The following is a 27,713-nucleotide window of genomic DNA, read 5'->3' as shown; positions in this document are numbered from 1 at the left end:
TTATCCCTCAGCCTGTGCATCTGAAACACAAACTGTTCTTTCCCTGGAGAGATAAAGGCCCTGATTTCACCCAGCCATTGTGCCACGGCCACGGCTGAACGCTCCCCGGGATCCAGCTCCCCCCTCAAACCCTTCCTGAGCTGCTTTCTGGCCAGGCTGGAGCTGAACAAAGATCTGCTGGAATGCCTCAGAGCCCGGGTTTGCACTTGGCAAGGGCCCATCTCTTTCAGTCACACCAGGGGCACCACCCAAAAGCCTTTTGTGGCCAAGTGCGTTCGCTTACCTTTTTAATTTTCCGATATTCCTGTAAAATTTGATCATGGATGGTCTAAAACAAAAAAAAAAAAAGAAAAAGAAAAATAGGTTTATTATTTTCAGTTCTGCCACCTCTTGCAGCAGGAAATATTTACTGGTGGCTCTGAGTTCCAACCAGAACCTGCTCCCTCCACGACTTCCTCGGGGGAGATCTGATGGTTGCAACCAGCCCCTGATTCCATGGACGTACTGGAGCTGACCCCAAAGCACCGGGAGGATCAGGCCCCACTCCCCAGCTACGAGAGCTACCTGTAACAGGCACCTCAAATCTGACATTTCCAAAGCTCCAACTGATTGTTCTCCCCCCCCCCCCCCCCAAATATAACACCAACCCAGCGAGGGATCCTCGAATTCTGCAAGGAGAGGGGAGGGAGGGATGTCTGAGGGGAAGCTTCAGCACAATAGGTGCTCTGTAAAAACCCGTTTATTGTACTCCACGAGGCTCACTTTTTTCAAGCTAATGAATAGCTGAAACTCCTTAAAAATCACCCTGACAAGTCCAATAACGGTGCACTGCGAAGATCAAAGATTCCAGAGGAGCAGATGACCCCGTGCTAACTCCCCTCGCAGCCCCGATACGCTCCCACATGTGCAAATCTGAGTTTTTCTGGCTGGGATACACTAATAGCTTCCAGCAGCTTTTTGGCCGAGGACGCCAATTGTCTCACTGAGGCCTTTCCTTGTCAACAAGTCCCATGATGTGGCTCCAGCCTGGAAAGGGAGCAGCACAGAGCTGGGAGAAGGGCTTAGACCCCAAAAGCTGTCAGCTGCGTGCACGTTCTCCACCGGGTCCCGAGTGGAATTCAGGCACCAAAAAGACAGGGGCAGGAACAAGGGGGGGGTGTTTTAAAAGCTTATTTCTGCCTGTTTGTACCTTGTACTCTTCAGAGCCCTGCAAAAGCTGCTTGAGCTTGGCGTCCAGCTGCGTGAAGCGCCGGGTTATCCGCTCTATCCGGGCGTGCAAGTCCCTGTACTCGTTGTATTCCGCGTTGAAGTCGTTCTTGTAGCTCTGACGCTGCTCCGAGGAGGAAATGGCTGCGTATTTTCTGCAGGGGGGGAGGGGGGGAAAGAAAAGGGTTTGGGGGAATTGGGGTTAAGGGAGGGTTCCCTCTGGCTGATTGGAAACCGAGTTGTGGACGGTTTAGAATCAGGGGATGGTTTGGGTGGGATACTGGGAAGGAGTCGTTGGACTGTGAGGGTGGGGAGGCTCTGGAATGGTTTTCCCAGAGAAGATGTGGCTGCCCCTGCCCTGGATGTGCTCCAGGTCAGGCTGGATGGTGCTTGGAGCAACCTGGGATAGGGGAAGGTGGCCCTGCCCGTGGCAGGGGGTGGAATGGGATGAGTTTTAAGGTCCCTTCCCACCCTGAACCGGTCTGGGATTTCTGGGATTAAGGTTGGAAAAGCCCTCCAAGATCAAATCCAACCACTCCCCCAGCACTGCCAAGCCCACCACTAAACCACCTTCCCAAGTGTCTCGATTCCCCCCAGGGATGGTGATTCCCTGTTCCAGTGAAGGAATTTTCCCTCCTACCCAATCTAAACCCCTGCTCCCCTGTGCTGTTTCCTCTCCTCCTGATTTTGCACCACAGCAGCGAATTCGGGAGGTAACCGTGGGGATTGCTGCCTTGACCTCCCTGCGAAACAAAACACTGTTTGCTCCCAAACCCTCCTAATCTCTCTGCCAGATAGCGTGGAATATGCAGGTACACAAAAAGCCTGGGAGCAGCTGTGGGTGGAGGAAGACGCTCCGATAGCGCTGCTACAGCTTTTCTAACTCCTGCTGTCCCGCAGAACATGGAGTTCTGCGTCTGTGCCAGGCATTGGAACAGCAGGAATACGCTGCTTCCCAGCGCTAAGCCTTTAAGGGGAACACAAAAAAGCATTGAGCCATCGTTGCAAAACGCTCTCGGGGCGATTATGTGGCAAGAGCACACGAGCAGAAGCCACGGTGAGGAGCTGGACTTCATTTCCAGCACCTTCTGCAGGGCACGGCACACAAACACACACACACACACGAGCTCGGGCTGAGCAGATGTGCCCCTGGGGCCCTTTGGAGGTGATTCAGCTCAACAAAAAAAAGCCATTAAACCTGACATTTACGGCCCTCTCCGAAGGTAAAGCTCATCTTTTGGGATGAGTTTGCCTCCCCCAGCTCGCTCCTTGAACGCTTAAGAAGGTAATTCAGGCCTCAAATTAGGGGGGAAATTTTCACTCTTTTAACTTTTTAAGCACTTTTTAAGTGCTTTAGCCTTCAAGTACTGACTCCTTGCTGCAAGCTGGGATAAAGGAGCATCAACACAGGACAGGAGGCAAGTCCTCTACCAGCACAGAACATTCACCTTCACGATTAAAACAGCTCTTAAAATGTGAGACAGCTCCTGTAATTTAGGGATCGGGCCATCAAAACAATTGGATCCCACCAGAAGGTGAGACCACAGAGCTCAGAAACCTCCCACTGATGCTGTGGAGAGGGACCAAGGAGCTGTGATACTCCTCTGTAGGAGGGACCGGCACATCTGGGAAAGAACCCCCCACCCCCTCCCCCAGCCACCCAAATTCCTCTGAATGGCCCTAAAAGTGTCGCCCTGAGGGGGCTGTTTGGGGTTCACAGAGCCCAGAAAACCAGCAACCACACGAGAAGCCTTTCACTCCTCCAGGCAGCTGCAGGGACTCCCTCCTCTTGCTGCTCCATCCCTTCCCTCCAGTGGTGATGGAATCAAACCCCGGGCACAGGGAATGTCCCTCCCCCCATCCCAAAGCTTTGCCTGGAACAGGTTTGGGGTTTATGCAGATCCTGGGCTTTGTGCACGGGGGATTTTTTTTTTTTTTTTTTTTGGAGTGGAATTTATTTCTCACAGATTGTTTCATTAACCTCGAGGGGATCTGATTAAAGAGTCAAGAGGTGAAACAACTCACATCCCCAACCCGGGGGTTATAACCTCCCCTCAAAGAATATTTCACTGGTTTATGCAGATGATCTTGGCTCTGGAGAGGGGAAGAATTAGCAAACCTCCCCAAATCCTTCCTTGCCTTGTCTTCCATAACATTAAAGCAGATTATTTCCTCTCCAATTTCCCAGCTGTAACATGGAGATGTTTAATCCTTTCAAGCCCCTCCAAGGCATAAAATGTTTCTTGAACTACTTCAACCATCGGTTTACAGGAGATAAACCTGAACACTCCACAGGGAGGCAAAGAACTGATCTGATACCAAGTTAAGTCTCAGAAACTCTGCAAAGCTGGATTTACTTTTTTTTTTTTTAAACCCACCTTCCAAAGTTCTATCAAATGACATAAAAGCCCAACAGAAATCCCCAGTGCATTGTGATTTTTTAGCCTGAAACACAATCCCAGAGTGATGAAGCAACTGATAAAAAATACTTACAATAAATAATCTGGCATTTCTGAAGTTGATGTTGGTACACTAGAATTATTGCATGTTCCATTTAAACCTGAAAAAATAAAGGCTTGTTTACAGATGTTCTTAAAACTTCAAAGCTCTTTGCAATTCAGCTTCAAACTCACGAACTTGTCTGCAATACAGGGTTTATGGAATTCTAAAGGATTTCTGTTTTGCTTGGAACTGGCAGGAGACAGAAGAGCCACAACAAGGTGGCCAAAAGTTCAAGGCTCCTCTACTATTTGTCTGTCAGCAGAACAGCACCAACATCAGCCAGTGCAGGAAAAAAAAAAATAATCTGGATTTAATTGGTGTATAAACAGTGCCTGGAGTGGGATAACACTGATAGCACCGCTGGGAATGGGAAAAACACGTTCTGGTCCAGAGGACAGAGCTGAGCAAGGTGAACGTTCTTTTTCTCCCCCTTCCACACTTCATACACATTCCCAGGTGAATATTCCAGCTGCAGACTCCTGGTATTCCCAGGTTTGCAGGGAATGCAGCTCTGTCCTCACACAAATCCAAGCGCTCCCAGCTCCAGGAGGTGGATTCAGCATCAAGAAAGGCTCAGCTAAGAACGTTCAGGAGCTCCAGTGATGCAAGCAAAGACCTCAGGGGGATCAGGACTGGGAGGGAGCCTAAACCAGACCCATCCTCAGGGGAGAACAAGCACTGCAGGGGGAATCTGGAGGAAGAAAGCAAGTGGATGCAGGTTTGGAAAGGGGGTATTTCTCACAAACTGTGGGTTATGCTCCCAAGGTCCTCAGCAGAGTCAGCTGCACATCAGCTGAGTCAGCAACAACCCCATCAGATCTTTTTTAAAAATGGTTTTTTACCCCCGAATTTCTGCAGAAAAGCTTTCCTGGGCAGAATGAGAGAATGGCACCAACCCAGGGTTTATAAAACACACCCCAGTCTCAAATTCCCGCTGCAGACAATCCCGGGTTTCCCTCCTTTCCTGCCCAGGGCATGGAAGGCACAGGATGTGGTCTAAGGAAGGCTCAAGGACCGAGGAGGAGAAAAGGGAGACAGGGAGGTTTGTTCTGCCTGTGAGTGCCACCTACTGACGCTGAGAGGACCCCAGAGGTCCCGGGAGAAACTTCCACTCCTAGTGGGAGATGAGCTTCGAGGCCCCTCCCAACCCAAACCTTCTGTGATTCCATCAAACAATTTCCCTTCAGCTCTCGGGGTGGGGAGGGGGAAGTGGGGAAGGAGCAGGACGGGGCACAAAGGCACAGAAGGAAAAGCTCCCAGTTCTGGATGTCCAGGATCCAAGCAGGACTGACCACATCCTGTTTGTGACTGCTCCCAGTCCAGCTCGGGATTCGCTGCCTCTTAAACAGCAGCAGGAACAAGACCCAACTAATTAACAGAAATCCAATCACTAAGCTGTGAGGCCAAGCAGAGAAGGTGGGGAAGGCTCAGCAACTTCAGGATTTGGGGGATTTGGGCAAAAAAAAAAAATTAAGAGAGAAAACAACAGGGAAGAAAACCAACACTCCCAGAAAAAACTGGGATTGACACCAGAGAAGGTTAAAGTAGAAGAATTATCTAAAAAGCTGATCCTGCAGTGCCACACAACCCATGGACCGTCCTCAAAATCACTGCTGAGACACCAAAATGCTTTTGTAGGTGCTACAAATACTGTGGAGAAGGTGAGAGCTGATACCAGCTCAGCCTCGGGGCCCTGGGAATGGCTCCCTTTCCAGGAATCCAACAAATTAGTCCCCATTTCAAGATACTGTCCTTTTCTGGATGATTTTCACGCGCCAGGCACGAAGAGGGACGTGGAAAGCAGCAGCAGCGCAAAGGAAAACGAGATGGATTCAAAAAGAAATTTCAAAGATACTCCCAGAGGCTGCAGGGGAAGTCCCAGTGCTCTGGGGAGCTGGAACAAACAGCAGAGAGCATGGAAGCAGCAGGAAAGGGAGTGGATGGGATTAGCCAAGAGTTATTCTCTGCTCTGGCTTCTAAGAGCTCAGAGAACTGACTCTGAAACAGTGGTTTATGGGAAAATGGTTTTTGTATGAGATTCACTGTTGTGTCAGCCCTTGAATAAATAAATTCAGAGTCCAAGTGGGACACGAGGAAGCTCTTCCAGGCTGGAAGAGCTGGTTGGATACTGCTTGAACAGGCATTTATCACCAGATTTATCTATCTCTTCCATTTGTATCCAATACTAAAAGCTTTTGTGACTAACTTTTCATTTAAAAAAAACCCAAAAAACCAAACAACAGTCACCACAAGCGCCGTGAGGAGCTGCTCTTCCCAGGTCTCGCTCCCTGCCTTTCATCCCCACAATATTATCCCGGCTTTTAATTTAACCAGGAGCAACATGACACGCTCTGAGGCAGCTCCAAACAGCACGAAAGGTTAAACAGGAAAAACCTGATATCCTCTTTGGAGAGGAAGGCCATTTGGTGATTTGGGAGGCAGGACAGCGCTGGCATTCCGTTCCCCGCGGTCTCTGGGAGCGGACAGGACGTGCTCCCTCCGTCCTCAAAGGATCCGGAGCGGGATCCACACCCAGCCAACACCGAAATTACCTCTCAGCCCATCCTTACCTGTGACCTGCTCCTGGGGAACACTACCTAAGTCAGCGTTTTTTATTACTTCACAGTTCTGCTTCTCCTCTTTGCACTTCTCCTCGCCCTTCTTCTCCTTCCTCTCCTTCTCCTTGTCTTTGTGCTTTTTGGATTTTTTCTTGGATTTGACGTAGGAGCCGCAGTTGTGTTTGCTGGTCTGGGGACAGTCTGTGGGCGGGGGGTGGCTCAGCCTGTCCGTGGGCTCGCTGCTCTCACAGTCTCTGCCGTTGTGAGCGGGGTCGTTGCTCACGTCCGAGAGGGGGTCGTGAGGCCTGGGCAGCTCCAGGGCCGGGAGGTTGGAGCTGGAGCTTCCCGACTCCGGCAGCGCCGGCGGCGGGGCGGGGGGGGCAGGGGGGATGTCCTTCCCGTTGGATGAGGAGCTCAGCTTCCCGTTGAAGGTGGGCTGGGTCCTGTGAGCCAGGTGCGAGATCCTGGGCTTTTTGTTGGCCAGGGGGTCGATGAACTCCAGAGGCTGGGATCGTTTCTGAGGAGGGAAAAGGGGAAAAAAAAAAAAAAAAAAAAAAGCGAATGAGGAAGAGGGCTCGAGGGTTGCCACTAGGTGGGGGTGCGAGACAGGGAAGAAGGGAGTGTTCCCGGGGAAAAGCAGCTGATCCATCCCCCAGCTGCTTCCTGACAGCCTTGCAGAGCCTACAGCTTGGTGGGAGAGCTTAGAGGATCCCACCATCCCATCAGGAATCCCTGATCTCCCACACTATCCACACCACCCAGGCTGCTCTCACTGCAGCCTGTTTCAAATCCAGCCCTTTGGAATTCAAACCCCTGCAGCCTCCCCCTGTCCCAGCCAATTAGCAGAGGTTGGAAACATCCCTGGAAGCGTCCAAGGCCAGGTTGGAGCAACCTGGACTAGTGGAAGGTGTCCCTGCCCATGGCAGGGGGTGGCAGTGAATGAGCTTCAAGGTCCCTCCCAACCCAAACCAGTCCGGGATTCCATGATAAAAACATCTGTCCTGGTCACAGGCACAACACTCAGAGCACCCCAAATCCCCTGCAAAGGGAAAACGTGCTCAGGGCTGCGGAGCAGGGAGGGGGATTTACCAGTTCTGCATTTTCTTCCCCCCCCCTCCCCCTCCCCAGCTCTGTGGTCACCTGCAACCCACTCCTTCCTCTTCTCAAGAGCCAGGCATTGCCCGGAAGAGCTGAGGAAAGCGCCAACTGCTCAGTTCTCAGAACTTCAGGCAAAAAGGGGACATTTGCAGCACTTCAAAAGCCACGTCACAGGGGCCAACGTGACCCGAGTGACCCTTTTCTGAACAAGGGCAGAGAGGGAAGCTGTTCCCAGCTGTGCCCGTCAGCGGGGCTGTCACAGGCAGGGTTTGTCTGGAGCAGCTCCACGTGCCCACACCGCCCTGGAGGCAGCTCTCCAGCCTGGAAAAGCTGCTCCATGGAAGAACCCATCCATCAGGCAGCAGAACCCAGAGCCAGAACCACAGCTGTCGGGCTCAGCCCAGCGTGTGCCAGCCAAAATCACCTCGGCCGGCCCTCGGTTTGTGCCCACCTGGCAGCTCCAGGGCTGCAGGAACTCTGAGCAAGGATTGTTTAGTGCCCAGAGGAAAACAAGCGACAGTTCTGGGTATTTCTTTTGGATAATTCGCTGTTTTCCTTCTGTCTCAGGCAGGGCCGTGAGGTGTTTGCAGATGGAAATGCTGCTCCACCACAGAGGTGATGGCTCGAGGAGCCCCTGGATTCACTTCCTTCTCCCCCCTGGTTGTTACTCCTCTTTGCTAACTCAGGGGTCTCCAGGACTCTGCTCCGTGCCAGGGATCCTTCCCACCTGTCAGGGTGATTAGGAAGAGGAGCTGCTGCTGGTTGTGCCACTGAGCTCCAGGGGCAAGGCCAGCACGTCCAACCGGCTTTGCAACATCACTTCCCAGAACACGCAGTGTCCATCTCCCAGAGGAGGGGCCACCTGTGACTGCAGCTCTCAGAACAGCTCACCAAAAACCCCACCAAACTGCCCTATTTTACCCAACAGACACCAGCTTCACCTCCCTGGTTGGGAGGTGTACGTGCATCCCACTCCTGCTCAGCCAGGCTGCCTCACAATTACCAGGCCAAGCCTTTTGTTCCTTTTAAACACCCTCATTCCGCAGCTGAACTTTCCCAAAATGTTCTGCATTCCACACTACCAAATCCCAGTCCCCTGCTGGCGCTGCACCCATTAGCAGCCATCCCTTTCTGAACAGAAACTTTTCTAAATCCAAACCAATCGGCCAATCCTCCCAAGTTTCAAACTCCAAAGACCCAAAAAACCACCCCCTGCAGACCTCGGAGTCTTTCAGCCTGAAGCAAGATGATTTTTCAACCTTATTTTTTTTTTCCCCCAGGATCACTTAAAAATCACACAAGCCCGGCCTGTTAACAGCACTGCGTGTTTCCAAGCTAACTTGAAGGTGATCTTTATTCCCCGGGAACATGCCCACAGCAGAGCAGGAGAGGATTTGGAATTAGCTACCTGGCAAACGAGTTACACAGTCCTTGTTCTCAACAGAGAATTGCCTCCCTCTTACTGCCAGAAAGCACATAATTTCTTTACCTGCTAATATTCTTTGCCACTAATCCTCAGTGCGTCTGTCCAGACAAGTAGGAATTACACATTCCATTGGCAGGAGAAGAATAAATACTCAACTTGTCTGGGCTGACCCCACGGTGGGGAAGGGAAGGAGGCAGTTTCACAACGTGAGAAACGCCTGTGCTGAGAGGACAGTGGGAAAAGTGGGGACAGACTCTGCCTGACACACACACACACCCACCAAGCAGAGCTCCTTTGAGGGAGGGGATGGTGTTTCTTCTCATGGAAAAAACTTGGTTTTTTCACAGCTCCACACGCACTGGCATCTCCCCTCCAAGAGCAGCCCGACCTGCCCCTGCATCTGCCACAGCAATTGGGCTGCAGAAGGTCAAAGATTTTAATAACTCGAGCGCTCTGGGGAGCTGCTTATTAATGGCTTCGTTCCACTCAATTATTAGTGATGAGGAAAACACGAGCTCCTTCTCCCAGGAACTCGGAGAGGGATGTGGGCACCGGCAAAAGAATTCAGCCCTTAAAACCGAGCCTGTAAGGGATTCTCCCCACAGGCCCTTGCCAGAGGAGAAACAGATGCTGAGGGAAGCCGGAATCAGGCTCCAACTTAATAAAACAGGGATAAAACCCCAGCGACCTCCCGACCCGCCAGCAGGTGATTACGGGGTGCAGACAGGCCACAGCTCCGCCTGGACACACCTCCAGCAGCCAAATCCCTCAGGAGCAGCTGGATAACCAGGGCTGGGCCCTCCACCTTGGGATCACCCACCTGAGGGGGAGAGCTGGAGTTCACCGTGTCCTTGGGAGGGCTCAGGGAAGGGGCTTCTCCTTGAAAACCGCTGCTGTTCTGGGGCTGGCAGAGCTTCCTGCAAAACAAAGAGGGTGGGGGGTGGTCAAATCCCGCGCCCTGGCGAGGCAAGGGGTGGCATTTCGGGTCTCCCTGTGGAGGAAGGAGTCTTTTTTGGGGCTCGGGATGAGATGCTGCGAGAGCTCGCAGCTCTGAGCCCGGACAAAATCCAGGGAGGAGAAACTGCTACAGGGAAACATCAGGGACAAGTGGCAATTCCTCCTCTCTTTCCTGCTTTCTTTCCCATTCTGTGATTCTCTGGGAATGGAGGGAGTAGCACTGCCAAGGAAGAGGCGAGGCTGAGCTCTGGGACGCAGGAGAGGTTTCCCTACCGAGGATGGAACGGATTTCCCAGCATTTTTACCTCTTCCCTCTTGAACTCGTGATGTAAAGAAATTACAACAAATTAATGGCAGCCTCGGGAACGTGATCCACGTGGAGATTAGCAAAACTGGCACTGAATTTTAAAGTGTAAAGGATATAACACATTATTCCTCTGTTTGAAATACAGCTCAGTAAGTTAATTTAACAAATTTCTGCTGAGTTTTTGCTTTACCCAGTTAAAAGTGACTTCAGGAGACAACTCAGAAAGCAAAGCTCACTGAGAAGGGGCTGAAACTCAAGGTTAGATGTTAAGGAGTAAGTTCTCCCACTCATCAGCATCATTAAAACAACATTTTATGGGAACAGCAGTCCTTTTCAGCAGCGAGCCCCTCTGGGTCCAGGAAAAACAGGATTATAACAGGAACTGTTGAGGTATTATTGGTCCACTAGGATTTTCATTTAGGGCTTCACAATAACACTTTTAAGTTGCATCATGCAAAAACAAAGCTACTCTGGGCTGTATTTGTGGTGTTCGACAAATAAGAGAAACCTCTTGTAGCAAAAAACCAAAAATACAATTACAATCACTTAAGTGCCTTAATTCCCCTTCAGGCCTGGTCTCTGCTCCTCCCCAGATCTTGGGAGTATTTTCCCAGCCCACCAGCTTTGCCCAGACTGTGCCTGTATTAATCACCCAGAAAAAAAAAACAAAACAAAACAAAACTACTGTTGCATCAGGTTGTAGCTGAAAAAAAAAAAACAAACAAAAAAACTGGAGGAAAAAAAAATTCAGGGTTAAAGGTTTTTAATAAAGTAGCTCTGCAGTCAGTTTGTCACCAGCTGTGGAGCCTAAATAACCGAGGTCTAAATTCTTCCACCAGAAAACTACAGTCAGCATTAAAGCCTGTATTTTTCAAACATCAGGGAGATTATTTCACAGATAACGCCCATGACTTGACAAGATTTTGCTTTTAACCTGAGCCTGAACCTCGGGTTGTATTGCAGCAACATTTACACATCATTTAGTCACAGCCAGCCCCGGCTTTGTTTAATTTTCTTTAGGACAATCTCAGCAGCTCAAGGAAAGTACTCGGGGATGGTGAAGTTGCAGAAACACCCCGGGGGAAAGTGGCTTTTTTGGGGGCTGGGTCATCAGCCTGAGTGACCTTCTCATTGTCAACTTGTGGGCTTAAGCAGCTCTGACAGCTGAAGGTTTCATGGAATCCTGCAATGGACCATCCAGTGCCATGGGCAGGGACACCTTCCCTACCTCAGGTGGCTCAGGGTCTCGTTTTCCATCAACAAGAAGGATGGAAAACACAAACAGGAGGAAAAACCCCAACCAGCAGGGTTAGCTCCAGCTCCACCATGTGCAGATGTGCCAATCACTGCGGCTGCTGAACCATCCAGTGGCCACTGGCCCTGAAAAACCAGGAGGACACGGAACAATTGGTTGGCTCCAGGCAACGAGGGCGACGTAAATCCAACGTCTGCTGCCGCCTGTGCCCTTTTTGTGGCTGTTTTTCTTGTGTCTTCAAACCCCTACATGTTTGGTTTTTTTTTTTTTTTCCATTTTGGAGCCTCATTACCTGCATTGGCTGAGCGGGGCTTTGTTTGTACAGTTGAATACATCCTTTCCAAGGTCTATTTTTAGACCTCCTCCTAACTGAACGCCACAATCCCAGAAAAAAAAAAAATAAAAAGGCAGTAAACATGGCTTTCTACAGGGAGAAATTCACTGGGTTGTTTGAAAGCCATAAAGATTGCATGGCAGTTATGGCTCTCCTTTTAATTATAATTTAACATCGAGGCCATTTAAAGGAGTTTGATTTTCCTTCAGCACACCAGAAGCACTTGGAGTGCAACTTTCTGTTGGTTTAGTGAAGTTTCATCTCCAAGTCAACTGCGCTTTTAAATCATGGGAACTGCTCAGACAGAGCTGTGTTTGTTTTTTTCGCTTCATCTCAACCAAAAGTGCAATAAAATAAGGCACAAGTAAAAGCTCTGTCTGCACTACAAAGGCATTGAAAACCCAGAGAGGGAAATACAAACACTCAGGGAAAGAATTCTCCTGGAGAAACCTGGGAGATCTGGGCTCTCTCCCTGCTGCCTCCCAAGCTTGGAGGCTTCACTTAAAGAAAAAAAAAAAATATCTGTAGAGGAAAAACACCTTCAGCAACTAAGGATCAAGTGGCTGTGTTAAGGGGCTGTTTTCAGGAGGGAACAGGGATCCCTTGGACGCAGAGGATCAGCAGCAGGACATCCAGCACGTATTTTAGGGGGTTTATCCCTAGGGAACTGCCTCTGCTTTTCCATGCATCCCTTAACTCCAGTCAGATCTGAGCCTCAGGGATGTGGCTGCCTGGAAACAACTTCTCCTTTGCTTTTAAACACAGGAAGACACGTGCAAGGAGATGTGGGAAAAGGGAAGGAGACTTCCAGTGCAGAGTGGAGCTGGACACACTTCATTCTGCCAGCTCTGCTCCTCCCTATCCAGGTTTTCCTCAAGCTTTTAGGAGAATGGTTTAAAGGCAACCCAGGACCACCTGAAGAGTGGATCCACTTGGATATTCAACTTTAGTCAGCTCCTGCTCCATCTGCCTGATGTTAAAACGAGTCAGACACTCAACTTTCACCCCTCTGTTACTTTGATTTCCAAGCTCCAGGTGAAATTAGGGAGAATATGGGATAATTACCTAACCAGGATCCTCTTCAGCAACTGCTGATCTCCTTCTGAGTAGCCAGGCCAGTCCTTCTGCACTTCTTTGTATACACAATCCTTCAGTGTGAAAGTGCTGTCCTTGGCACTCAAATTTGCCACCTGAAATAGAAGTGATCCGTAAAAAACACCATCAGGGTTTCAATTTTCTCACTTGTTCTGACAAACAAGAGCTAAGACGAAGGCAAAATCTGAGCAGACTGAGCAGTTAGTAGTGTCAGAGAACAAGGGCTTCGATGTTTCATTTCCTAATCATTAAGATTATTTAATCAAGCTGTGCCTTCCCTTCTGCCCTGCCACTGCAATAATTCGTAATGAGTTCCTAAAGCACATCCAGTTTAAGTGGGAAATAAGTCATATCTAAAGAGATCATTCAGGTTGGGTAGCCTGGACCAGCACAACATCAGTTTATGGAAATACCTGGAAATAAACCCTAATGGGAACAGGCAGTTCTCTTATCACACCTGTGCCACGGCCAAAACGGGGCAGTTTATGGCCCAGAGAGGAACTCCTGTGGCCGTAATTTAGTTAACAATTGCCAGGAGACGTTTCCTCGCTAAACCAGCCAGGGAAAGAGTTGACAGAGAGCTGCTTTTCTCGGGGAGCAGTGAGGAGAATGCAGATCCACTGGATTTCCCAGGGAGAACCTTCCCAAGGGTACTTTGGGGGGCACGAACAGAAGGTGTGGTTTGCAGCCCGGGCGCCATGGGGAGCTCAGCACACGCTGCCTGACGTCTCATCCAGTCCTACCCCTGTGGAGCTTCTCCCCACAAAGCCCTGCATGGATAGGAAACACTGCTGGAACGGGCAGGATCGGATCAGGATGGAAAACAACTTGTTCAGAGTTATCCCACTTGGGTCAGTCTTTCCACGGCCTGACTGAAAATTTAACTTCTTGCTGCTGCTGCTGGTTGCATATCTGAAAAATCCAGCGTTGGCACCAAGCAAAGAGCCCCAAATCAGGCTTTCCCTGACAGTGAACCTCCCTCAGGTGATTCAGAGAGTCATGGAATGGTTTTGGGTTGGAAAGGAACTTTAGGCTCATCTCATTCCATGGGCAGGGACACCTTCCACGAGCCTGGGTTGCTCCAACCTGGCCTCAGACGCAGGGATGGGGCAGCCACAGCTTCTCTGGGCAGCCTGTGCTTGCAGAGCACTGCAAGTTTAAGAAGAAAATAAAGCCTTAAATGTGTTTTTGAAGGGGGACACAAGAGGCCCAGGTGCCCAAGGCTCTGCCCACTGCCGGGCTGATCCACTGGCCAAGATTCCCGGCCTGAGCCCCCCTCAGCTGTGGAGGGGCTGTTACACCCTCGAAGATGGGAGATGTTTTTATTCAGTCCATGGAGATAACTGTGCCTCTGTTCTGGGATTACTGTCCTCCAGGGCTCCCTCCATTCAGGAGATGGTTGTGCTCAGGGATTTTTATTATCCACGCAGTAGGAAAACGCCTCAAAAACAAGAGAAGGAGGGGGAAGTCTTGAATTCACTGAAGATGCTGCTAATTCCTCTGCTTTTGCTTTGGGGAGACTATGACCAAATATTAAAAAAATATTAAAAATCGAGGCATTTCAAGGCAAAAGAGCTGCACAAGTAACACAGCAAACTCTCCTGATAAGAGCAAAATAGAAAGCCCAGTTATCGGTTTACACGACCAACACTTTGTTTTTCCTCTCAGTTCTGTCAGCTTTCCAAAATCCTGAGCCAAAACACAAGAAGAATTTGAGCTGTGTTTTACACTGAGGTGTCCCTGTAAACACACACCCAAGAGACAAAAGCAAAGCCGGGTTCTTTTTCAAGAACTCTCCCAGAATTTCTCCGGTTCCTGCCTGTTTCTGGAGCCCCGGGAAGAACAACTTGGATTTTTTTTTTTTCTCTCCACGGAGCTTGAGAGCTGCTACCTCCTTGTTTTGCTCTTGTGTGGGACTCTGGAAGCTCCACCCCAGCCCTCCCAAAAATAGAAACCTTGCAAAACGAGGCAAAAAGGCCGTCAGGAACACGGAGTCCTGCGAGAGATGCAAGAGAGCACAATAAAACCCCACACCTCCACGGATTTAGACGTGCAGCTTTAACACAGCCTGTAATTTTTAGCTTATCTGTGTCTGCTGGTGGATGGGAGGGAGCCCTGGGAGGGCTGAGAGGGATTAACTTTACGAGCAACGCGTTTCCAGCCAAATCAGCATTTAGGCCAATCAGGGGCCCCGTGGCCGCGGCCGCACGCGCCGCTTCCCTGCCGGGGCTTCGGGGGGAGCATCGCTCCAAAGGGATCATCAGAAACACAGTTCCTAGTCTGAAACCTTTCTCAAAAGGTGCTCCAAAGAATACCCAGCACTGCTAGAAAAAAATAAAAAACGAAGGCTTGCAGGGTTAACATCTTATAAGGGAAAGGAGCGAGTTGTGCCGGCTGGGGCTCCGGTTTTAATGTGACCTGCCCCGGGCAAACCAAGTCCTGCCTCGGTGTTTTCAGCTCTGGAAAGGAGTAAAATACAGAATATTTTCCAGGATATGTTCCAATACAGAAGAGGGCAGCTGCAGCACTTAAATAAATAGCCACGCTGTGTTTAAGAAAGCAATAAAGGGATTGACTGCAAGGCCTAAAATGGCACCTTCAACGTGACTCCAAGTGTTAGGAACTGATTCAGCTTGGAGACGGCTTTCACACTTGACATACCAATAATGTGCATGATCTTCACACCTAACCAGTGGCACTTCCAAGCAGGAAAGGCTCAGAGCAATAAGAAAAAAAAAAAAAAAAAAAAAGAAAAAAAGAGGGGACATCTTTTTCCCCTCACACAGAAAACCACGTCCCAACATAGAGCGTTGCTCCTCTACGTCCATGAGAATAAAAATACAGACATTGACAGGTTACAGCAAAGCAAGTAAGTTGGAGATCCTCTGTCAGACAATCCTCCCCCACGACCAAGCAAAAGTGTTCTGATCTGGTGAGCCAAAATCATCCAGCTCGGTTGCAAAACCCCCCTAACCCGAGGCGTAGCCACGGGAGGCTCCTGCTATCTCTGCGACAGCACCAGGAGCTGGGAACTGTGTCACCCACGGCCTTTAGACACACTCAGCTGCAGTTTGGAGATAACAGGTTAAGACTGACCCGGGGAGGGTTCTGAGAAGACATTTCCCTTTACCTAAAACTCGTCGCCTCCGCCAGAGAGTACAAACCTGTTGCAGAAGGTTATCCAGCAAATCCTTGTCCTGCTGAGAAAGTCCATCCTTCTGCAATCTGAGAATAAGTTCAGGTTTCTTATAAGGCTTTAGTGCCAGTAAGTGCACAACCCTATCTTTGAAGGGTCTCTGAGAAATGGCACTATTGCCTCTCTTTATTGCACTGGCAAGGTTGACTGGCGTTGGGCGCTTCCTGGAGGGAACAGCATCGGAAGCTCCTGGTGCAGGTTTACGCACCTGAACCTTTTTGCCTAAAATGAGATGAGAATAGTGAACTGCAGCAGTCACCTTGCAAAAGGCCAGTGGGGCTGTCAAAACACGCGTGAGAGAGTTCATCATGCCCCCTCTGAAGTGCCACAAGATGACAAGGAAGGACAAAAAAAAAACCACAACCAGCACACACCCCCTTCTGCTCCGGCACGGAACGAGCATCCCCATGAGTTTTATGGTTCATGACAAGCTCGTAACAAGTAAACAGCAACACCAAGCTCTGGAAACCTGAGCATTATTGGCCACCAGCTTACATAAAGCTCCCTTTGTTTGCCAGCTTTTCATTTATCCCAAGTGCACGTATCCCCCATGGTTAATCTAACTATTCCCCCCCCCCCAAACTATTCTCCCCTCCCCTACGAGAAGAAAATTCTGCATTTTTATGTAGAAGAGTGGAAATACGGGGTGGAAAGACCAGAACTGGTCAACGAGCGGCTCCCCGCTGCTGAGCTCAGCAAAAACGCTCCTCCAGCAGATGTTTCTGCTTTTAGAACAATAGGAACTTTATGGGGCTGGGTCCACCTCCCTTCCCCCTCCAAACACGGCCCCATGAATGGGGCTGACACTGGGCCATCAGCCTATTCATCAGGGTGCTGCCTGTGCTCATAGAATAACCCCTTCCACCCTGGACTAAGAGCTGCTTCAACCCCTCCAGTTGAGCTTTCAGAGAAGTGAGAACATAAAAGCTGCCTCAAAAGCGCACCTCAGCTCCCTCGGCGTGCTTCCTGGCTGCTGACAGCACGATCCAAGAATTCATTTACCCCATCCCCATTCCCACCAAAAAAACAGACCCTCGCACCAGCCCCACAGCAAAAGAACCGGGCTGTTGTGAGCACAGCAGAGGGTCCCACAGCCAGGTTCCTGCTACCAAAGGCAAAGCGAGGCAAAGCTGGGAGGAAAACGAGCAGGGTTCCAAGGTCCTGAAGGCCGTGGAGGCACAATCAATAAATCACTCGGGGCTGGAGAGAAAGTGACCTTCTGCCAGGACAAACAACCACCCAGCATTTACTTGCAAGCGTTTCAGGGGGTTTATTCCAGGATGGCACTTCTCCACTGCTAGGAAGCGACAGTTTTCCAACTGAGTCATCTCTGAAGATACTGGGGATTGTCTGCACTGTTTGTTTTACTGAGCTGGGATTGCGTAACCCAGGCCCCATTTCCTGGCTTTTTTTTTTATTACACACACCGGCAGTTGCTCCGAGCAAGCAGGACCCAAATCTCTTGTCAGGAGAGGTGAGAGGCAAGAACAGCAATTCACACCTTTAAAAACCACCCCCAAAAATCCAGAGGTCAACTGGATTTTCGTTCCCAGCGATTGGGACAAGAGAGGATTCGTCAGCTTTCTAGAGCTGCCTCAACTCCTGCCAGGTCATGAGCATTAAAAAAAAAAAAAAACACACACACTGGGAGGGTTTCCACTTGAGGCTGGAGCCAAAATGTGCAGTGATAGGAAAAGAAAGAAAGGAAAAAAAACCAAAAAAAAAAACAACTGAGTTAAGCCAGAACACAAAGGATTTTAAAATATTTATGCAGGTGCATGGATATGGATGCACACACACGTTTGGTGTGGGTACAAGCACACACATCCCCTGCAGGGTTTTACCTGCAGGCATCTATTTACACATGCATTTATCCAAGTGCCAGTTCACATCTGTGAGTTCTGCTGCTCTCCAGTTTCAACATTTCCTATAAATTTTTCCACATCTGAGCTGCCTGGAATGACTCCACTGCCGCTGAAGTGCTGAGCTCCGTGTTCTCATGGAAATGTGAGAGCCAGCGCTGTCCCTCCAGCCCGGCCTGCCGGGAATGGGAATCAGCTGATGGTGCTGGCACACCGGGAAATGTGCAGATCCCACACCAGGACTGTCCTTCCAGGCTCTTCCTTCTTGGACCAGAGCGCTCCCCTCCCGTCTTCAACGCTGACATCTTATCTAGGAGCAGCCACTGCTTCCCCACAGCTCCATTTTCGGGGCAGTAAAGGGTTTTAGCAGGAGTATTTTTAAATCAAGAAGTTCTGCTCCCGTCTCCCCGGGAAGCAATTTGCCTTTTCAGAGCCTTCTCCCTCACGAGCCTCAACTTCATGCACTTACTGTAATGTTCTCAAAGAGGAGCTAAACAAAATAATCTTCTAGTCTACAGGAAATCAATGCATTTCCTTCCTGATTATTATCTCGTTTCTCAGCTTTGAGCACTTTGCCAGTTGAGTCAGGGTCAGCTCTACATTTTGCAACTCACCCTTCTCGTCACAGGTCCTCTGAGCAGTGACTGCCTACAGATCACATGGGCTGCAGGAAAAAAACAGCCGCCTCGAAAAGGACAAATACTGAAACCCCGCTTTCTGCTTCGTGTTTGCGCCCTGAGTTTGTGACCCCAAGTTAAGCAGGGCCCCGAGCCTAGAGCTGGGTCTCTGCGGGCTCCTTGTGATATTTGCCACAGTTTTACTTCCTCTCCTAAGGTTTTCCTTCTGTTGTCACAGCGAGGTGGTCTGCTCAGGCTGCTTTAGTCTCTCTGCTCATTAACACAACCTGCGGCGTGTCCTGGTCTGGAGCAGGCACACACCAGCTGTGTGTGACACGGTGGTGGTGGCACGTTTTTAGCTGAGCTGGCCATGGGCACAGGCACTGTGATGGATCAGCAGGGTGCTCCCAGCGTGACAGACGTGACCTGCAGCCAGCCAGGGATGTCACTGCACACACACAACCCCGGCAGAGTCCCAGAAGGGTTTGGTTTGGGAGGGACCTTAAAGATCACCCATTTCCACCTCCTGCCATGGGCAGGGACGCCTCCCACCAAGACCAGGCTGCTCTGAGTCCCATCCAACCTGGCCTTGGACACTTCCAGGGATGGGGCAGCCACAGCAGAGCCCTGGGATGGTGATGGAACCGTGAAGGCGACGCGACGCAAGGAGAGCAGCATTTAAACCAGACACCCACAAGGAACCACCAGACACTGCCATGGGCAAGCAAACAACGTCAGCAATGACTCTAGAACCTGAAGAAGACCCCCAAAAAACGGAGAGGGGGCTTACCTACGTATCTCCCCCCAGGTTTGATGACGATGGCGCTCCGGCTGCGCGTCTCCTCCTCGGCCTGTGCCATGCTCTGCCTCGCCTTCTGGTAGGAATCATCAGTAGCACACACAGTGATTTTGTCCTGTATGCTCCCAAGGCAATCCAGGTGGATGTTGCCATTGCTGCACAAAAAAAAAAAAAAAAAAAAAAAAAAAAAGAAAAGCCGTGGAGAAGATACTCCTGATGCTGCAAATGACACCGGGGGACAACGGGGGCTGTGCCAGTTAAATATTAGTGGGGGGACACAGAGGAGCTGAGAGGGAACTCAAATTCTTTCAGAGGTCAGGAGGGAACTCAGCTGCTTCCCAAAACCACACTCAAACGGATGAGAAGGGCTCTAAAATCGAGGGACATGAATTAAGCTTTGTTGAGGTTTGTCAGGGAAAAGATGCTAGAGAAGACAGGTTAAAAAGAAAGAAAAAGGCTGGGTTGGGGCTTGTTGGTTTTTTTTTTGGGTTTTTGTTTTTTTTGGAGGTACCACTCACCTGGATACATACTGCTGGATGCAGTCAAAGCTCCCCTGGGGGCTGTCCTTGCCGATATTTGAAAGGTAAAACGTGAAGGTCCTCACTTCCGTCGGTCGGTCGGGCCTTGGAATCGCGATGTGCTGTTGGGGAGAGGGGAGGAAACCATCAGCACTTGGGTGCCCCCAGGCTGGCACAGAACCCGGTTCTCCCGCAGCCACGCTGCTTTTCAGGCGTTTTGCAACCCACTGCAGGAAAAGCACCTGGATTTCTGCACAGGAGGGCGAGAAGAGCGAGAGGCTACAAGGAGAATTCAGGTTATCCCGCTGTGTGTGGACACGAGGGAAAGGGCACCAGAGACAGCACAGAGATGCGAGGAGGGGACTCGCCGCCTCTCCAACAGAGCCCACAATAACCTTGCTCCAGGAATCTGACCCAGTTCTATCGATTCAGGCTCAAAACACACTGTTTATATTCAATTTAAAACACTCAGGGCTTGTTTCTTTCGAATTAGCGAGCCAGCACTAAACATAGCACCAGCCAGGTCACTAGGTAGCACCCTTCTTCTTTTTTAAGATATTATAATTCCATAACGAGATTTCATGGCTCACAGTAGAGTGTGACGCTGCTGCTAAATTAAATATTTAATCAAGCATTAACTGTGCTCCTCAGACAACTCCACAGCCATCCTGCATTGTTTTTTCTTCTCCCCCCACCCCCCCTCACCCCAAGCCATTCATTTTTCAAAAGGGAAAACTCTCTCCCCCACTCTGCACTGGAGATCCAACGTAAATGCCAGCGCCTGAGCTCTACTATCACATCAATATTTGATAATTAAGATGGCTCCCAGAAAAACCAGACAGAAGGAACATCAGTTGCAAACCTATTTTTGGCTGCACCCGACCGCACGGATTTATATTTACCCGGATTGCCACATCTATGCAGAAAATACACACTCCCAGCAAAACCAGCCCGTGGCATCCACGCCTGACTGTGCCCAGGAAAGGATTGCTGCCGGGACAGGAGGGGGTTTTGGGTGGTTTCCTTTCGACCTCAGATGTCTCCAGCAGGCTGGGAAGCGACCCAGAGCATCTGTGCCCCTCTGCTTCAACAAACCGCAGGGCTGCTGCCAGAAGGCAGCGAGGAGCTCTGGAGCTGAGCCCCTGCAGCGCCCTCCCCGCCCTCAAACAGAGCTCCCTTCTTCCAAAGGCAAGCCCAGAAAGCCAGGCTCGAGCCTTGGGGATGAGTTATCCCCCAGGATACCTGGGGGCAGATTTGGTGGGGATGTGGGCGCTGCTGGGCCCTCCCCGAGGAGCCCCGTTATCTCCCCTTGCCAGCCTCGAGCCCTTTTAATCTGGCCCTGCGCCCTCTGCCCCCACCCAGGGCAGGGGAAATAAAATTCCCTTCTGGTTTTACAAGACCAGAGTCCTGTAACCAGCAGATTGGGGGTATTTTTGCAGATCAGCTCGGTGGGAAAAGGTAAATTCAAGGGGGTCGTTCCCCTTCCCGAGCCGCCGGTCGGGGGATCGAGCTGTGCTGCCAACAACTTCAGTTTGTAAAAGAAAAGCTTTTCTTCCTTGGGAGAGGGGGATATCTGCACAGAAAATTCCCACTCTTTTTTAAAACCTTCATCGTTCCAACTCGCACCGCTGCTTCAAAAAAATCCCCCTGACGGCACAAAAGCTAACGGGATTGCCCCCGGGAAGGAAAACAGGAAAGCAACCAAACCGTGTATTCATTCACACACCACAGAACTTTCTCCTCTCTCCTGATTTACCATTGGGGGGAGCGTGGGGAAACCAGTTGCTCCAGCAGCCCCAAATTTTGGCTTTTTTTTTTTTTTTTTTTTTTTTTGTGGAGTTCTTGCAGCTTTTTCTGAGGATGTAAAACGAGGCAGGAAGGCAGAGTCAGGTTAGGACTGAAGAGCGCGGTGTGCGAAACCCGGCCGTTATCTAGGAATTATTTTTAGCTGAAAAAACCAGAAGGTTTCTCAAGCCACCGAATCAGCTTCGAGGGGAGCCCCTAATTTTGGTGCCGAGCATTGCACCAGTAACCAGAGACACTTAAAAATAGCCCGGGTGCAGATGTGACTTCTGTTTCCCCTCTTTCAAGTAACATTCATCTGGGCACAGCCCGCTCTGAACGGAGGTTTTTCACCTCCCCTTATTAACACCAGCACAGCTTCATGCCCAGAAATGGGGGAATATATTGGATTTTCAAAAAGCAATGGCATTTTCCCCCCCAACAGTCACGTTAAAAAGCTCCCTGAACACACGTGTTTTTGGAACGTGAAGGGGTTTTTTTTTATCCCCCCACTCCCAGTTCAGTTCTTTCCCTTCTCTCCCCACCCCAAGCACCTGCAAATTTCACCCAACCTAAGCTCTGATTTTGAATGCCTTTTTTTCAGCCTTCCTTGTACAGTTGTGCATAACTATCACCACTTGTAACGTTGGGGTACTCGGGCTCTTAAATTCTAATTTAGGTGCACGTTGAAAAGAGCAAAATGGGCACAAAACCTTAAAAAAAAACGTCCAAAAAAGTCACTTTGTGATGAAAAACTAACAACCAGGTGCTGTTCTTCAGGCATGTCCCACTTTAGCACCTCAAAGCAGAGGAACGCTCTGCTCGTTACAAGCTGGTTACTACGGCTTGTAAATTGTGATTATTCCAAGGAATATTGCACTGCAAAAGCCATTAACGAGACCAGCACTGCTGTAGAGAAATGTATCCCAGGTTTTTACAAACTCCTGAGAGATTCCATCCAGACCAGGGTCCAGGCAGGAGGGTTTTTTTGTGCCTTGCCACTGGAACAGCTGTTTTATTTTGGGCTGGAACCCAAACCCCCCCTTTTCTAAAACACCTTCCTGATTGGGCGTTTTATTCCCAACAATTCCCTTCCCTGGTTAATTAGTGAATCAAACATGAAAGTTGCCTTTTCTTTTGTTGTTTTTGTCTATTGGAAACTGAAAGTATCCCTGACACTGGAATAGGTAAAAAGTAATTTAAAGGTTCCTGGAGAATTAAAGAAGCAGCACATTCCTATATATATAAAATATATATATATATATCACTGCAACATTCTTATTTTATGTCCTGCCTCCCCTAATCATCAAGTAAAGCTTTCCCTTCTTGTCAGAGGGATATTTGCACAGAAAATTCCCACTTATTAAACCCTCACACCACTGCTTTGCAATCCCACCGACAGCCGTGCCACGTACAAAAAGCCACCCCAGAGCCAAGTTTTTTGGGAAGCAAAATAGGAAGGCCATTGATTAAAAAAAAAAAATATATAAGCAGCTAAACAAACTGTGTTTTAAATGTCATCATCTGGATCTGAGAGCTTGTGAAATTCCTGGAATTCTCTCCGGGGTCCAGCTGATGGAGGATCCCTCGAAAGCATTTTCAAGCAGGAGAATCCTCAGAGCCCTGCCCTTAAAAAGCAGATGGTTCCCCAGCTGCCAGCTCCTTGTCATGCCCCCAGGAAAAACAATCCTGAAGGGACAAAGAGCTCTTTCTCCCTGCTCCCCTGGAGCTGGATCCCTCTTCCTTCACAGCTCTACCTTCGGCCTTTACTGGTGGGGTGCGATTAATTAACGAGCTGAGGCTCCACATCCTCCTCCTGCCCCCTTTTCCAGGGGCTCACACGCACAGGTAACCGGCAGCTCTCCCACCAAAAAAAAAAAAACAAACAACCCTCTCTGGAAGTTAAGGGCTCTTGATACAATTAACTGCAATAAATAATCGATTTTTATAACCTGAAAATACGACGCGTCATTTGAAAATAATCCCTCGCTACGATAAGAAACCAAAACTTGAGCAGCTTCGCAGGAAAAGTCAGGGGTAGATCCTCACGAGGTGCTCTCTCCCAAGGGAAAGCATTCCCAGTCTTTTATTCCTGATTACATGCAAAGCTGTTTCTCATCTAATAAAGGCAAATCCACACGCCCCTTGGAAGTTTTTTTCCCTCCGCTCGGCTTTTGATTTTGCCGGATTTTGATCTCAGCTTTCGGGGAAGTTTGATTCTAAACAAAGTTATTTAAAAAAAAAACAAAACAAACAACAACAACAAAAAAACCAAAACAAAACTGGAAATTGCTCCTTTCTGTATTTCCCAGGGCAAGGAGCTCTGTATTTTTCTTCTTAACTTACAATAACAATCATGTCTTTCCTGCTGTATTTTCTGTGTGCTATTAAGGAGAATAATGTCACAAAGTACTCTGTGGGCCAGGACAATGTGCTGCATTTCGTGTCTACCTAATTCAAGCCTTTCTGAAAGTTCTAGTGTGAAAATAAAAAGAATAAAAATGAGAAGCTGCTCACGGCTGAGTTCATAACTTTGCAAGGCAATCCAGGCACAAACTTACCCCTTGGCTTCCTTGGAACTGGATGACTGGTTTTGATGTCACAGCATCCTACAAAAAGAAAAAAAACAAACAACAAATGGAAAACCAAAAATTACACCTTGGGAGAGATTAAAGCTCCAACGCTCACCAAGCTCAGCTTGATTTTTTTTCACCTGTATTTTTTTTTTTTTTACTTTATATCGTTTTTAAAGGCAAAAGGTTCAAGGAAATACAGAGAATTCCGAGCAGGAAAACACAAAAAAAACTCCTGAGACAGCGATTTATAAAGGGATAAAAACTAAGGTGACCTTTGGTTCAGGAGAACAGCTCAGAGGTGACACTTCATCCCTCCCTACGCCACATTTCGGGCACAGAACAGCTCAGCCCAGCCTCTCTGCTGTTTTTATATAAAGTTTTGAGTTTAAAACAAATGGACACTTGAAGGGAAAATTTATTACAGATCTCGGGCCCGAGGAGACGCAAAGCAAATTTTTTCCAAGGGAACGCTTGGAAAAGCAAACTGGAGCTCCGCTGCAAAACCCTGTTGTTGCGCTGCCTGTTTCAACAATCAGCCTCTTCCTCCAGATTTCTTGGCTTACATTTAAAAAGTCATATTCCTGTGAGCTCCAAAACCCCCCTTAAATCTGCTCAAACCCGCCCAATTTCAGCCTTTTTGCCTTGCTGTGATTTCAGAAATCACGAAGGCTTTCGGAACTCCAGCCCTCACCTGAGGGTTTAACTGCAGGGAAAGAAATAACAGAACCCCAATTCCAGCCAGGCTGAGTTTTGATTTCTTCCAATTTCGGCAGAATTGGGGCCGTGAAGGTTTTATTTCCTAAATGCCACCCAACATGGGAAGCCCTTCCAAAGAGAGAAAAGAACTGACAAAAAACAGGTTGAAGTGTCATTTAGGAGTGAAAACGTTGCCATATACACGGGAAACACATTTCCGTGGGGAAAATAATCACCAGGAAGAGGCTGAGGACCCCAAGTCCAAAGGGGGTGTTTGTGTCACAGTGATCACGTGGATTCCCAAGGGATTGATTTCCAGTGGATCACAGAAAGAGTTAAACACCTTGAAACCCCTTGAAGTTGATCATCGTCTCTCACAAAACCTTTCCGAGAGTTCTCAGCCCCGGGAGCGAGGAAATCTCAGCCAGGATGTGCTGATATTAACACAAAAACGGACAAATTCACCAAGAAAATAAATCTCCAGCCCAAGACAAGAGTGTGAACCTTCCCAGAGCCCCATCCAGCACCGTTTCCCAGATGTGCTGCACACCCAAGACATTTATGACGCTGAGCGAGGCACGGACGCGCTCGGAGCCGACAGCGCCGGATGACGCGTTTTATAGACCCGAAACAACCTTTATAAAGCAACAATAAACAACATCTTGCTCTTGGTACAGAGATCAGTGGATTCCTCGAGTGCCACGACACTGCATTCCACAGCACGCTGTTCATGGCCAGCCCGGCCAGCTCTGCGTGTTCACCCCGTGCTCTGCAGCGTGGCCAGGAACTCCGGAGGAACAGAACTTGAGCGAAACAAGCATTTGAAACACGAAAAAAATCTGGATTTTTTAAAAAAAAAACCCCAAAAAAACAACAAACCTCCATGTGGTTCTTGTACAGCAAATTATAGATTGGTGGAAGTTCTGCTGGTCCTTCTGGGAAGTTAAGTGGAACAGAAAGAAGCACGGAAGCGGGATAAGGAGGCAGGGACAAAAGTCCTGCTGCACAAACCAGGACAAGCTTCAATTACAGAACTGACAAACTCCCCAGTCTGCAGATGAACCGGTTGGGAGTTGTGTGATATCAAGCCTGGGAGTGTTTATGGCGAAGTTGAGGCGCGTTTCCCAAGATTCAGCATTTTTAGGCTCCCCGAGCTGCCCTGTTTGTGATCCCCAGAGCAGGAATATCAGCGTTGGAACTCCCTGCCACGCTCCACACGCGGAAGACATGGATACTCTGCTCCAGTTTCCCTTTTTTAGGCAGGGAAGGGAAGGCTCCTGGCTTCTCAGCAACACCATCCCCGTACCTACACTTTGGGCATCACTTCCCCGATGTCCAATTCCCTGGCTACGGGTCGCTTGAAAATGCTCATGGAGGAGGAGAACACGTGCACAGCCTAAACGAATTAAGGATATGGATCCAAGTACTTTTATTAGATGAAATTAAATCCCTGCGTGGACACCTTCATCCAGAACACAAGCAAGCAGAGGAATTAAGTTAAACCAAATTAAGACCGCATTAGGATTTATATCTTCATTGGGATTAACTTTCTCGGACGTTCTTGCACGGAGAAACCCCTCAATTTCAAGAAGTTTTCGCTGCCACTTCCAAAATCCCTGTGTCATCCCCTAAAGAGTCACCCAAGAGTCACCTAATTCTTCTCCCTTGATGATGCCAGGACTGAACTTCCTGCCTTACAGTTCCTAGAAATGCCATTCCATCCACCTTTGGTGCAGGTGCCACGGATTTCAACACGCTCAGGGAGAGCAAAGCCCCTTTAAACACACCTAAAGAGGCAGGAATTCCACTCCTGCTGCCTGCTATTGTTCCAGCCCAAAGGCTTCCTGAGGCAGGGCTGGAAGGCTGGCAAAGCATTCCCAGGGCTCTGTGGGTTGCCAGGTCCTGCAGGGAGCTGTGGGAGTTTCCTCCCCGGTTACCGGAACGGCAAAGGAGCTGCTGGAACAAACCAAAGTCCTTCCCTGCAGCCCAACTCGCTGGTGCCCCCAAAGCTCTGCAGGAATCACTTCCAAAGGAACATCCCAACCGCAGCTTCCCCGAGATCTACCCCAAGTGGAACGACCAGCCCTGCCTGACTGGAAAACAGACCCTCTGAAGGGGGTCTAAACAGACCCCCGGTGTTTTACTCTTGTAAAATTTCGCTCATTTCCTACCTGGAAAGAGCATTTCCACACCTCCATGCCCAGTTCCCTGCCTCCCACAGCTCCTGCTGGATTCTTAGGGAACGGTGGAGAAATAAAGCAGCAAGTTTTCCAACACCAAAGCTCTGCTGTGGGACGCCAAGGCGAACCAAACGCCAGCGGACCCGAGTGCTTTTTGTCAGATTATTTCCGAAGCCATGAAGTCAAACCCCCCAAAACTCATCCCCAAAGCTCCCACAAGATATTTGGCTTTTATTATCACGGTTTTATGCTCATCCTCTGGATTCCCTGGGATAAAGGGGAGACAGCAAACCTTTACAGAGACTCTGGAAGCTCTCAGAGGTGGTGGCCACACACAAAGAGCTCCTCACACTTTAAAATACTCCAGATCTGGAAGCTGAGGAAAGAGCAGGAGGAACAAGAGGGTGTCAATAAAACACAGAAGAATTGAATTTAAAGTTAATAAAATACCCTATTAGGGATGATTTCCTACACAGGACACTGGAAATCCTCAGGTCGAGTAACCAGCTGGAAACCTTCCCATTTCTTCAGGGAAATGCAGATAATTAAAGAAGATGTTGTTTTGGGAAGTTCTGTCATGTATTTACTGGAATTCATACTGGAGGCAGTGTTCTATGGAAAATATTTGCCTAAACTTAGTATTGGTGTGTTTGTCCTGTTTTGTTGAACGTTCAGAGGCACAAATGCAACTGAAAATTTACCCTTATTTATGCTGGAACCGGGAGGGGGGTGGTGGTGGTGGTGGTGTT

At 49.1% G+C, this 27,713-nt stretch overlaps 1 protein-coding gene across 1 annotated transcript in view; it reads right to left on the bottom strand.

Annotated features, from left to right (window-relative positions):
- ELL (elongation factor for RNA polymerase II) overlaps positions 1-27,713 on the bottom strand; it is a 49,271-nt gene that overhangs the window by 1,284 nt on the left and 20,274 nt on the right. The window contains exons 2-11 of the mRNA XM_027907202.1: positions 24,074-24,121; positions 19,731-19,852; positions 19,204-19,367; positions 15,903-16,156; positions 12,709-12,833; positions 9,611-9,707; positions 6,279-6,783; positions 3,700-3,766; positions 1,190-1,361; positions 284-328 (exon numbers count right to left, since the gene is read on the bottom strand). Coding sequence (XP_027763003.1) covers positions 284-328; positions 1,190-1,361; positions 3,700-3,766; positions 6,279-6,783; positions 9,611-9,707; positions 12,709-12,833; positions 15,903-16,156; positions 19,204-19,367; positions 19,731-19,852; positions 24,074-24,121 — 1,599 coding nt within the window. The remainder of the gene's footprint in view (positions 1-283; positions 329-1,189; positions 1,362-3,699; positions 3,767-6,278; positions 6,784-9,610; positions 9,708-12,708; positions 12,834-15,902; positions 16,157-19,203; positions 19,368-19,730; positions 19,853-24,073; positions 24,122-27,713) is intronic.

This window comes from Empidonax traillii, unplaced genomic scaffold, assembly GCF_003031625.1.
Source record: "Empidonax traillii isolate 1590-97213 ecotype Southwest subspecies unplaced genomic scaffold, ASM303162v1 scaffold1417:size190790, whole genome shotgun sequence".
Taxonomy (NCBI): domain Eukaryota; kingdom Metazoa; phylum Chordata; class Aves; order Passeriformes; family Tyrannidae; genus Empidonax; species Empidonax traillii.
The sequence above is the reverse complement of the archived record's forward strand: the minus strand, read 5'-3'. Positions and strand labels throughout refer to the sequence as shown.